The sequence below is a fragment of the Arachis ipaensis genome, chromosome B6, assembly GCF_059453495.1.
Source record: "Arachis ipaensis isolate K30076 ecotype BB chromosome B6, ASM5945349v1, whole genome shotgun sequence".
Lineage (NCBI taxonomy): Eukaryota > Viridiplantae > Streptophyta > Magnoliopsida > Fabales > Fabaceae > Arachis > Arachis ipaensis.
Genome location: NC_142441.1, coordinates 5,722,128 through 5,735,723, shown reverse-complemented (window position 1 = coordinate 5,735,723; position 13,596 = coordinate 5,722,128). Strand labels below are relative to the sequence as shown.

At 39.4% G+C, this 13,596-nt stretch overlaps 1 protein-coding gene across 1 annotated transcript; it reads right to left on the bottom strand.

Moving 5' to 3' along the window:
- Positions 1-112: 112 nt before the first annotated feature.
- Positions 113-4,005, bottom strand: LOC107645522 (DNA-directed RNA polymerase subunit beta, putative (DUF630 and DUF632)). The gene is made up of 4 exons (XM_016349569.3): positions 2,522-4,005; positions 2,229-2,416; positions 1,757-1,980; positions 113-1,184 (listed from the first exon to the last, which is right to left on the bottom strand). Exons 1-4 carry the CDS (start codon positions 3,789-3,791, stop codon positions 482-484), a joined length of 2,385 nt encoding a protein of 794 aa, XP_016205055.2. The 5' UTR covers positions 3,792-4,005; the 3' UTR covers positions 113-481.
- Between the last annotated feature and the right edge of the window lie 9,591 nt (positions 4,006-13,596).

The window sequence follows — 13,596 nt, the reverse complement described above, 5'->3', positions numbered from 1 at the left end:
CTACCTTAATCATTCTCTTCACATTAAACAATTAACAATACAAATTCTATTCGCATGGCTTTATCTTCTTCACCTCTCTCACTCACTCTAACACAGTAAAGTCAAAGACATATTTTATTCATCAAAATGCTTTTTCATTAAGCCCTGCTTAGCCTCAATGGATAATCTCTTCTGTACACAGGTTTCCAACTCCAATAACGAATATTTTATAGCATAATTTTATACAGCAACTAATACTACTACTACTAATAATAATAACCCATGCATACCATTCAGTGACTTACGTCACTTCCAGCTAGCTATGTTCATGATTGCAATGAGAAAACTTTCACTTGGTTCCTGGGCCTGCCCTGGCCTTATAATCAATTCAATTCTGTGCTGTGCTATGCATGTTCCCTGTTGGCATTATGCATATTCTTGGAAAATATGGAAGATATAGTTCCAAGAATCCATCAAAATCGCCATGATACTCGAGTTATTTTCAATCTGTGCTTACCAACTCCTCATAAGCTTTAACAGATTCGTCGGTAAATCTTTCCATGGCTTCAAAAATGCGCTGCAGGCTAGCCTGTAGACTGCTGCTTTTATCGCTCTGGTATAGGATATTTTCGGAAACCGAGAGACCCTTGCCTTCCCCTGATGGCAGCGCGATTTTCCGCTCTAGTGCCTGGATTTGCTTCTGTATCTTCTGGTCATCTTTATCTATATTTCTAACTTTTCTCTCCAGATCCTTGTTCTCTGCCATCTGCCGATGCATTTCTAACTTGTCTTGTTCCCATATCTGAAGCACACTCATGGTAAATACATGCATGGAATCAACAACTTCCTTTTCGGATATTCGATCCATAGCTTGGGACCACCGGTTGCATATAACAAAAATTGGGGGGGCACCAATTCTACCGGGGGAAAAGGGAACTATGCCATCAGGTGTTTCTTCTGGTTCGTATAGTAGACATTTCATCAGCCAATTATTCAATGCTCGCACATAACCTTTCTGGGCACTTATCCAGCTAGAGAATTGGAAAGTCCAATTGATAAGCTCTTGCTCAAGCTGCTTGGTTGCTAGAAGATGACTGTCACCACTCTTCTTCCTAGATCCAACCGAACCCAGTATTCTCGCTTCTCGAATTGCTTCACACTGACTATGATGACATTCAAGCATGGATTTCCACATTCTCATCATCCTGAAAACAAGCATGTTATAAATATCACAAATTCACTAAAGGTTGCAAACAAAAATCAAAGGTTTTAAAACTGTTGGATATTTTGTACACATTCATTCTGGGTACTAAGGAAGTCACGAACAGAATTTCAGAATCAATTTAAGAGATAAACTTTTGAAGAATAAACAAAGGCACGAGTCACAGCATCATGTCCGATAAGTCATATAAGTTACAAGATAATTGCATCAGTTCAATCAGGAGTAGAAAAGAACAAATATGGAGAAAAATAAATCATGGAATGTGTATTTTACCATTTACGTTATGCTTGGTGGCTAGGGAGCAACAAACAAATTTGATGGCAAAGCTCTTATAAGAGCTGCACCAATTTGTTAAACCATCCTATGATGTTTTATTAGATCAAGCACATAATTCAGTTTCCAGAAGCATATCCAAACAGTTGCAAGCAAAAAGTGCCAGAAAATGGTTCATGCATTTGAAATCATTTAGCTCTATTAATGGATCATCGTCATAGACATAGAGCATTTCAGATATAGGGTGAGTGAGGCAGGAATTGAGAGACATATTTCACATACCCATGGATTAATTCCTTCAATTGGGGCCACAGCTCTTCATCCCTTATCTTATTTATTGTCATGGAGATCTTATCAACAACTTGAATCGCCATTCTTATTTTTGTGGACAGACTCCTAATCATAGCTCGAGTGGCATCAACTTTATTAAAATCAGCACCCCTTTCATCCAAACGCTTCAGCTTGCGGCACTTCTTATCGTGCACGACCCGCATCTTTTCCTCTGCCTGCAAACATGGAAACACAAACATTGAATAACACACTATGGAAACTGGAAACATATAAAAAAATACTGGATGACAAGATAACATTCAAAGCATAAAAAAATATCAGCTCCCAAATTCTCAGTACTAGTGACTCAGATGAGACTCGCAACAAATCAATCAGAGTGTGAAACTTAGAATAGAATTATATTGCCTACACAGAGAACAAAACATGGCAGATATTTGAGATAACCAGAGTGCAACCAACATACCTTAACTTCAGCATAGAGTTTCTTCTCCCAGAGGTAAAGCTTCTGCAAGGTAGAGGAAAGATTGCGGGATCTGGTTACTAGATCAACATCAATATCCAAGCTATCGGTGGCGGCGGATGCAGATGTAGAAGGTTGCGAAGACACCATTGACAAAGAGGGAGTAACAACTTGTAACATCTTGGAGGAAGCTGCATATGAATTTCAATTATACTACTTAGATTAAAGCAGGAAACACTTGTTACTTGTATGAAAATTCAGAAGAAATAAACAATTTTGAGGATGAAAAATGAAACCTTGATAAGCAGCTCCATGCTTTCGGTTATAGGGAAGCTTGCCAACTTCAAGAATCTTGGCAATTTCGGCACCGGAGTCAGAAGCCCTTTGGAAGAGAACCTCAATCTCTTTGGCAACCTCAAAGGCGCTGCGGGAACCCGGTCGGCCTCGGAAAGCAGCAGCACCGGCGCCGCCGCCGCCGCGGTCCTTCGGCCTGTCATCCTCGTCAACCACTTTCTTATCAACGACGTGGACGTCATACTCCAATCCTCCGTCGCTTTCGCTGTCGGTGGCGTCAGCCTTGGCGGGTTGGTGGTGATCATGGTGGTTGGCGGCGGCGGAAGCAGATGCAGAAGCAGGAGTGTCGACGAGCTTGTGATCGCCGTGGACTTCCTTGACGACCTCGTGCTGGTAATCTTCATCTTCCAAATCGGGGATTCCCTCCTCTTCTCGAACCTCCCTGGAGTCGCGGCTAGGAGTGTACTGTGTCTGAGGATAGTACTTTTCATCGCCGTCGCCGTCGAAGAAGTTGAGAAACTCCCACGGGGAAGCTCTTGGAGGGGAAGGTGGTGGCGGCGGCGGCTTGGCGGCAGAAGGCGGTGGGCGGTGTTGTGGCGGATAAGATCCATCATAGGCAGAGGGTGGAGGAGCACCATACGGATCGTAGGGCTGAGGATAGGGTTGATACGAAGAAGAAGAAGAAGAATACGGATACGGATACGGATATGGATACGAAGAAGAGGATTCACCTACATATACGGTTTCGTGATTGATTGGCCTCTGTTGGTACACAATTGAAGGCGTTGGTTGCTTCTTCATGAAATTCATCTGCATCCTTCCCATCCCCATCCTCATCCATGGAGGCTCATGATCTCCCTCCTCGAATGGCGGGAGATCCACGTGGAGAGGGGAAGAGTGACCGGACGAATCGTGGTCGTGGAGAGCGTGATGGTTTTCGTCGTCGTCGTCTTCTTCGTCGGAGTGGAAGTGGAGGTGGGAGCCGGAATCGGAGTGAGGCGGAGAAGACGGAGGAGAAGCATGCTTGGCTAGGTGAGCCTTCGCCGGAGGGGAAGGCGGAGGAGAGGCGGCGCCACCTCCTGCCGCTAATTCCCTGTCTTGCTGAATAAAGAGGTGGAGAGAGTGACCGATTCCCTTGAGGGAGTTGATGTACGCCATGTGCGCCGCCGCGAGAGCATACCTCTGGTGTATAGCTTCGTCGAGGAAGGTGCATCGATCCCGGCACAAGGCGACCGCCGGCAGATCCTCCACCTTGGAACTCGCACAGCCCATACCATATAATATAATTGTGAGCAGAAGAAGAAGAAGAGGAAGAAGAAAGGGTAAAGAAAAGAAAGAAAAGAAGGGAGGGATGAGGAAGTGAATGAATAATGAGTTAGTGATTAGTGAATGAATAGTAGTGAAGGAGGAGGGAATCTTTTGCCAGCAGGGACTTGCTTGTCGGTTTCTAATTTGGTGTGGCTCTCTCTATTTCCTAAACTCAATCTATACAAATATATATATAAATATTATTCTTACCATCTCCAAATTCTGTGCTTATCGATGTAAATATTTAAGCAATAATTAAAAAAAAAAAGAGCAGTCTTTGTAGCAGAATATGCAGGGATCCCACTTGCAGCTGATAGGGAAAGGAAATGAAATCTACCAGAAGGAGGTGTCTTATAATAACTAGATTTTATTCTTCATTCCAGCTTTTAGCTTTTTAACAAACATGTCATTTCTTTTTCTCAGTTTTTATCAAAATTTTTATGTGTGGCCAGGCTCCAAACTTCCAAGTAGATGAGTTGGTAGATTTCTTTGTGCATTCATTCTTAGTAAATGCTAACAGTACAACTCTAAAATCTACGTTAACAAACACTTGTATTGTATCATCCTCTTTGATTGGCACTTAAATTTTTCACATTGGCCAAATCCTGTGGCATTGATTGTGTATTTGGTGGTTGTTTCTTTGCACTTAAAGAGGTCATTTATAGATGAAATTTGTCTGCATACTTGAGTCGATTGTAGTCTCTTTTGATTCTTTGTTCTTTAATTTGTTGTATGAATGCATGTTGTTTTCTATCTTGTCTAAAATATTTGATACAAATATATGCATTCTATACACGTGTGAAGTTTTTGAGCCCTCATTTAACTCTATGCAATGTCTTTCCTCAAACTTTCTAAAATATTTGAAGAACATTGTAACTTCTGTGTGAGCGAAGAATTTGTTTATTTTTGTTCTGATTCTTCTTCAATCCTCGAAGAGTATTGGGTCAAAGCAGAGACAATACTGAAAAGGTGGAAAAAGAAACGTATCTCTTTAATACATTTATAACGACAAGAACTACCTTACTCTTACATATATACTCTTCGTTTGACTCTTGTTGAGTCAATGCATCTAAATAGAATATATAATATAATACTATAAAATTAGTTACAAACAATCAATATGTATCGTGCCATATAACATTCTCGAACTAACACAGATCCTTTCCTTTTCGGCTTTCTCGGTTAAACCAAGAATATGAATAGAGGTATAAAGGAATGGATCCTCTAGTTAATTACTTAATCAGTTCAACTACATACCTTTTAAAAAATATTCTTTTATTTAATTTTTTATTATATTAATTTAAAAAAAATTAAAATAAATACATTTAATTAAATTTAATAATTTTTAAAATTAAATATACATCCAAAAAATAAACTAAATAAAATTAAAATTTAAAATTTTGTTGAGTTTAAAAAACTAAACTATGTTTAAGATAATAAATACACATTATTGGGTCATTAGCCAATTATTTGTGTGATTTATTTTATTTAGTGTGCAGAAATTAAATTGAATTGAAACTGGCCCAAGAAGTAAATGTTCAATCCCATACACATACATGGGAGTGGATCCTCTCTAGTGAAGAAAAAATTGAATGGTGTCAATTGTGATCTCTCACTCTTCAATGCTCTCTTTCTCATATTTAATTCTGACCACACTTATAAAATTAATGGTGAGAGATCACACTGCATTTCCTCAAGTGTTAAAAAAACTGGAGAGGATCTATTTCCCGCATACACAATCATGGTCCAAAGATACATATAATTGTTACCATCTAAAATCTTTCTATCAGAAACAAAATAAGTCTTCGAGCCAAGTTAAGGGAAGGAGGCAATTGGCCCAAGATTCTTACAAGACATACAACATCTGATCCACTCACACAAACAAATTCATAAAACTCAAGTATTGGTTCACCTTGAACAAAAGTCATCACAAAAATTTTCATCAGAAATAAAATGAATATTTCAGAGAACAAAAAAAGAAAATAAGCCGAAGAACATAAACAAGCTCATATGCATAACCTAAATCTAAACGGTGGTCCACACTTAAATCCATTCATTCACCATAATTGCTAATTAGGTAGCTCAATTTCAATTTCATTTGAACCTCTTACATCCACCGAACCAAAAATTCTCTCTTCTCTCTCTTCTTTTTCTTTCATATCACATCACTCTGTAACAAAAAAAAAGAATGGGAAAATTCTGAAGCTAGGGCAAAGGGTAGAACAAAAAGTTTATTTCCAAATTCAAGCAAGAAGAGAACGAAAAGGAGCTACAACAAGAGGAAAGATTTCTTCAGAAAAGAGAATCACAAAAAGATGATTTTCTCATTTGTGCTTCATCAAGAAACCATGAAAAAATCAACTCTGTACAAGCACCGTTTCTGAAAACTATGGAGAAGGTGAAGTCATGATGCTCTGCTTGAAATCTACGGTCAAGAAACAAACTTGGGGCCAAAGCAAGAATGCACGGCTCAGATTCAAGATGCATGAAGAAAAAAGTTGAAAGAAAAGACTGAAGGTAAGATTGCATGTCATTGCTTCTACTCTCTCTCTCTCTCTCTTCTGTGAACGCCACTGCTGCATCTGTGTATTGGGAGAAGAAAAACCAATATGTGCTGAAGCAAGGTTTCAAGTCTTGAAAGCTTCACTCCTCTATAATAGGGGTGAACGGCCAATGATTGGAGAAAGGAGTGAGAGCACAACGTTTGGGTTCCCATAGTTCACTGAGCTTTATATTCTTCTCTTTCATGGTTTTCATTTTGTAAATCTTTTTCTCAATTTAGTATGTCTGAGTTTCGTTGGAAAAAAGGCAAATATGGTGAAGTTTGTAAGAAAAATCCAATGAGAGGTAAAAGACAGAGAGTTAAATTTAGAGAAAAAGTCTAAGTTATCTTAGAAATCCTTTGTTAGTATTTTTGTTTTATGTCATGATCTTGAGATGATTCCCTTGCAAGTTGGATTAGCACTTTACTGTTGAAAGGTAGGGTGAGTCTTAGTTAAGTTCATGTTGAGTTAGAATCTGGACTTGTCCCAGATAAGATTGGGATAGATTCTAGGGAGAATTGGTGATTGTAATCTATTGAAAAGATAGTGAAATTTCATCATTATTGTGATGGAGACTGGATGTAGACTGCATTGCACTGGGTAGTCAAACTAAGGTACATCTGGATGTGTTTCTCTACTCTCTTTTCTATTCTAGCTCGTACCGTGTCACGACACAAAACTAAAATATCTCCTGTATTTTTTCAACAGAAAATAAAGTTACAAGTAAAATAAAAAGAATGCCAAGATTCTGTTAGTGTTGCAAGTGTGAGGAGTGTTGAAGTTAGTCCCACATCAAAGAAAGCATGGAAGAGTGAGGAGTTTATAAGATGAGAGACCCATTTACTTGACACCTTAAGGTTTTGAGTTGGATGTGGTGTCTTCTCATCTTATATTCTCTTGCTTGATTCCTCCCCGAAATCTCCCCGGTGGTCGAGAGCTCCCCACGGTTGACCCAACAAGTGGTATCAGAGCCGATGGTTTAATCGGTCTGGTTTAAGGTGGTTTAAGGAATATTCAAGGTGAAGCATCGAAAGTCTTCCCGGCAAAGGTGGTCCGGGCGGCGTGTCCCGCGGTGTTTTGCGGCGGTGTGATGGACGAATACTCATATGTGGTGGAGGAGTTAGAGGGAGTTGATGCTTGATGTGGAGACTCACACTTGAGGGGGAGATTGTTAGTGTTGCAAGTGTGAGGAGTGTTGAAGTTAGTCCCACATCAAAGAAAGCATGGAAGAGTGAGGAGTTTATAAGATGAGAGACCCATTTACTTGACACCTTAAGGTTTTGAGTTGGATGTGGTGTCTTCTCATCTTATATTCTCTTGCTTGATTTCTCCCCGAAATCTCCCCGGTGGTCGAGAGCTCCCCACGGTTGGCCCAACAAGCATTGATAGGAATAAAACACACAATTCCCTACTTGCAAGAATCAAAGGAGCAACAATATCCACTCACAACAAGTATTAACACCAGCACAATAATACCCAATAGCAGCAAAAAAATCACATAAACCAGAAATTATAAATAAGCTAACACACCAAGATTTTTAACGTGGAAAACCTCCTCAATGAGAGAAGTAAAAACCACGAGTCACCAAGGCCAGGATATAGCTTCACTATGATGAAAAATAGGGTACAAGAGAGTCACAAATTACTGCACAAAATGTGCATACAACAAGCCAAACAATCCAAGCTTCAAAGCTTTCAAAACAAGAACAAGAAGATGAAAATACCACAAAAACAGAGCTACTGTGCGTGGCCAATATCTCTAGCTACAGATGTCGAATTGAAGATCCGAACGGTAAAATCAAAGAACCAGATGTATAGAACACACTGTCCAAATTTGAGCTCGATCCAACGGTTAACGAATCTGCAGTGACTAATTTACAGAGACAGCTTTGTGTATGTGCGAAAATAACTTTCTCTCTTCTCTTCTCTCTAGTGTTTGGTGTTCTCTTGCAAATGACCTCTCTCTCACTCAACCCTAACTCACCTCAGCCACTTCAACTATTCATGGGCTTGGATACTAGCATTTGGGCTTTTTCTCCACATAGGAAGGGAGCCCAAAAACCCAACAGATCTCCCCCTCACGACTATGTGGAGGTAACCGCCAATCCGGCGATTAAGCAACAAACTTCAAACTTCCATCTTGGTAATGCCTTGGTCATCATATCAGAACCATTCTCATCAGTATGAACCTTTTCAAGTTCCAACAACTCAGCATCCAAAACATCACGTACCCAATGATACCTCACATCAATATGTTTGGATCGAGAATGAAAAGTAGAATTTTTACCCAGATGTATAGCACTTTGACTATCACAAAACAACACATACCTCTCTTGAGTAGACCCGAGTTCCTTCAAGAATTTCTTCATCCAAAGCATCTCCTTGTACGCTTCGGTAATGGCAATAAACTCGGCCTCAGTAGTAGACAAAGCAACACATTTTTGTAATCTTGATTGCCAAGACACAGCTCCACCCGCAAAGTTGATCAAGAAGCCTGAAATGGACCTTCTAGAGTCAATATCTCCTGCCATGTCTGAGTCAGTGTAACCAACTAGAATAGGCTTATCACTTCCATAACACAACTTCATGTTAGAAGTACCACGAAGATATCTCATTATCCATTTTAAAGCATTCCAATGCTCTCTTCCTGGGTTTGAAACAAAACGGCTAACACAACCAACAGCATGAGCTATATCCGGTCTTGTGCACACCATAGCATACATTAAACTACCCACGGATGATGCATATGGAACCTTTTCCATGTCTTTCTTCTCTTCATCACTTGATGGACTTTGCTTGCAACTCAATTTGAAGTGTGTAGCAAGAGGAGTACTAACGGCCTTTGCTTTCTCCATTTGAAATCTGTGCAACATTGTCTCTATGTATTTCTCCTGTGACAACCAAAGTTTCTTCTCCTTTCTATCACGCTCGATTCTTATGCCAAGAATCTCCTTTGCTGGCCCAAGGTCCTTCATTGCAAATGACATTGCAAGTTGCTTCTTCAACATATCAATCCTAGAAGCATTCTGACCAATAATAAGCATGTCATCAACATATATCAAAAGGATAATAAAATCATTACTAGCAAACTGTTTAACAAATACACAATGATCAGAAGTAGTCTTCTTGTAGCCTTGTTCTGCCATAACAGACTCGAACTTCTTGTACCATTGTCTTGGAGCTTGCTTCAAACCATACAAGCTCTTCTTCAATTTGCAAACATGATCCTCTTTGCCTTTTACCATGAAACCTTCAGGTTGTTCCATGTAAATTTCATCCTTAAGATCACCATGAAGGAAAGCAGTTTTCACATCCATCTGCTTTATCTCTAAATCAAGACTTGCAGCCAAACTCAAAACAGTCCTAATAGAAGATCTTCTCACAACCGGTGAAAAAATTTCATTATAGTCAACTCCCTTTTTCTGCCTGTAGCCCTTGACCACCAATCTAGCCTTGTACCTTGGACACTGAGAATTTTCTTCATGCTTCAACCTATAAACCCACCTGTTCTGCAAAGCTTTCTTCCCTTTTGGCAACTTCACAAGCTCAAATGTTTGATTATCATGCAAGGATTTCATTTCATCTTGCATTGCATCAAACCATTTCTTATTGTCGTCACCTTCCATAGCTTCCGCATAACATTCAGGTTCTCCCCCATCAGTCAAGGTCACATATCCATCAGTAAATGTTACATACTCACTAGAAGGATACCTCGTTGAAGGTCGTCGCTCTCTAGTAGACCTCCTAGGATGAAAACCTGGTGGATCTTCAGGTAACTCAGGTTGATTATCAGCATCATCATCAACTGGAGCATCAATCGGATCTCCCATCTCCTGGTCATTAGGAACCAAAGGCTCATTTTGCTGCATATGCTCCTGATCTTGATTCTCTGCTAGTTCTGACGAAGGAGGCGGCTGAACTGGATCTACATCAGTCAAGTCACTACTCTCTTGTGATTGACTCTTCTCTGCCTTATCAATGTCTTCAATGGTCTGGTCTTCAACAAACTCTACATCACGGCTTCTTACAAGCTTCTTTTCAACTGGATCATAAAGCCTGTAACCAAACTCATCTTGACCATACCCAATAAAAATGCACTGCCTTGTCTTCACATCCAACTTGGACCTCTCATCCTTTGGAACATGAACAAATGCTTTGCATCCAAAGACTCTCAAGTGACCATACGAGACATCTTTGCCCGACCAAACATGATCCGGAACATCATTATCCAAAGCAATTGTAGGACTTAGATTAATCACATGAGCCGCTGTAAGTAGCGCTTCACCCCAAAAGACTTTAGGTAGCTTAGCTTCAGTAAGCATACACCTAACTCTTTCAATCAGTGTTCTATTCATCCTTTCTGCCAAACCATTCAACTGAGGTGTTTTAGGAGGTGTCTTTTCATGCCTAATGCCTTGCTGCTTGCAATACACATCAAATGGTCCACAATACTCACCACCATTATCAGTGCGAATACATTTAAGCTTTTTACCTGTTTGCCTCTCAACCAAAGCTTGGAATTGTTTGAACTTTTCCAAAGCTTGGTTCTTTGTTTTCAAAGCATAAGTCCAAAGCTTTCTTGAATGATCATCAATAAAATTAATAAAGTAAATAGCTCCGCTAAAGGACCGTACCTTCAAAGGACCACAAATATCGGAGTGCACCAATTCCAAGAAGTCTGATTTTCTTGAAGGTTGATGCTTCTTGAAGGATAATCTTCTTTGTTTGCCAGCCATGCAATGAGAATATTTCTCCAACTCTGCATTCTTCAAACCTGAAAGAACATCCTTTCGAGCTAAATAGCTAAGTCCTTTTTCACTAATATGACCAAGTCTTCTGTGCCACAAGCTACAAACTTCCTTACTTTCAATCGCATTCACACTACCTTTTGCAATCATGGCATGCATCACATACAAACTTGAAGTACCTTTTTCTCGAGCCACCACTAAGTTGCCTTTAGTAAGCTTCCATTGTCCAAAGCCGAAAGTGTTTACAAAGCCTTCATTATCAAGCCTTTTAACTGAAACCAAATTCAAGCGAATATCTGGAGCGTGTCTAACATCTTTGAGTAGCAGCTTCATTCCCATATTAGTCTCAAGACAAACATCTCCTACACCAATAACCTTGGCCAAGCCATCATTACCCATCTTAAGTACTCCAAAATTACCTGGAGTATAAGAAGTGAAGAACTCCTTTTTCAGTGTAACATGTATTGAGGCGCCACTATCAATTACCCAGCTGAAATCATCATCAGAAACAAGATTGACCTTGTACTCATAATCAGCAATATCAACAGTAAGAAGATCATCTGAAATAGAAGATACACGATCATTACCACTATCATCCTTCTTTTCTTGCTTACCTTTGTTTTCCTTTTTCCAAAGATAGCAATATTTTTTAACGTGACCCATTTTGTGACAGTAGTGACACTCAACATTCTTGTATCTTCCCTTGGATTTGCTCTTGCTTTTACCTCTACCCTTTTGAACTCTATTCTGATTTCTCCCCCTGGTTTCAGTGAATAACATTTCAGAGTGTGACGAAGAATTCTGCGTCTTCCTTCTCATCTCTTCATTTAAAATACCACCTTTAACAAGTTGCATGCTCACTTTACCATTCGGAGCAGAATTAGTAAGAGAGATACGAAAAGTCTCCCAAGAATCTGGTAGAGTATTTAGCAACCACAATCCTTGAACCTCATCTTCAAATTTGATTCCCATGCTTGACAACTGATCCAGAACTCCTTGAAATTCATTCAAGTGATCCAATACTTGTGACCCTTCCTTGTATCTCAAATTCATCAACATATTCAACAAGTACAATTTATTATTGCCAGACTTGGAAGCATACAAGGATTCAATTTGATTCCACAAAGCCCTAGCATGAGTCTCATTAGCAATGTGATTATAAACATTATCATCCACCCATTGCCTAATAAAACCACAAACTTGTTGGTGTTCAAACTCCCATTCTTCATCTGTTTTAGATTCTGGTTTTTGTGTAGAAAATACGGGTAAATGTAGATTTTTAACAAACAACAAATCTTTCATTTTGCTCTTCCATAGATGGTAATTAGTGCCATTCAAACTTATCATCCTAGTAGAATTATTTGCCTCCATCTTTCAAGCAAGTTATAACCAAATACCCAAAACTGAGCTCTGATGCCAATTGATAGGAATAAAACACACAATTCCCTACTTGCAAGAATCAGAGGAGCAACAATATCCACTCACAACAAGTATTAACACCAGCACAATAATACCCAATAGCAGCGAAAAAATCACATAAACTAGAAATTATAAATAAGCTAACACACCAAGATTTTTAACGTGGAAAACCTCCTCAATGAGAGAAGTAAAAACCACGAGTCACCAAGACCAGGATATAGCTTCACTATGATGAAAAATAGGGTACAAGAGAGTCACAAATTACTGCACAAAATGTGCATACAACAAGCCAAACAATCCAAGCTTCAAAGCTTTCAAAACAAGAACAAGAAGATGAAAATACCACAAAAACAGAGCTACTGTGCGTGGCCAATATCTCTAGCTACAGATGTCGAATTGAAGATCCGAACGGTGAAATCAAAGAACCAGATGTGTAGAACACACTGTCCAAATTTGAGCTCGATCCAACAGTTAACGAATCTGCAGTGACCAATTTACAGAGACAGCTTTGTGTATGTGCGAAAATAACTTTCTCTCTTCTCTTCTCTCTAGTGTTTGGTGTTCTCTTGCAAATGACCTCTCTCTCACTCAACCCTAACTCACCTCAGCCACTTCAACTATTCATGGGCTTGGATACTAGCATTTGGGCTTTTTCTCCACATAGGAAGGGAGCCCAAAAACCCAACAGATTCAACCCCCATTCTCTTAGCCATTGATTACCATCAAATTTTAATTTCAAAATTCCCATTTCAGTTGTAACACATCTCAATTTAAATATACATAAAAAACAAATTAAATAAAATTCAAATTCAAATTTTAATTTTACAATTCCCTAATAAATCTTATACCTTTTAATTATTAACACATTTTAAACAAAGCTGCACATCACTCCAGTCGTCTTCTCCCGTGCGCGCAGCTCCCTCGGCGACGAGCTCCTTCCACTGCAAAGAACTTCTCGACGCACAGCTCCTTCTCGACCCGCAGTTGTTCCATCGACAATGCGCAACAGGAATATGTATATCTTCTTCGATAAATTCCATCCAACACAAGCGGTTAACA

Bases quoted from the DNA above. Each gene is read 5' to 3' on its own strand.
- LOC107645522 (XM_016349569.3), bottom strand. From the start codon at position 3,791: ATGGGCTGTGCGAGTTCCAAGGTGGAGGATCTGCCGGCGGTCGCCTTG. The intron at 1,981-2,228 runs GTATGTTGGTTG...CCATGTTTGCAG, and splicing joins AACTCTATGCTGAAGTTAAG to GCAGAGGAAAAGATGCGGGT. The intron at 1,185-1,756 runs GTATGTGAAATA...GCTTGTTTTCAG, and splicing joins TTGAAGGAATTAATCCATGG to GATGATGAGAATGTGGAAAT.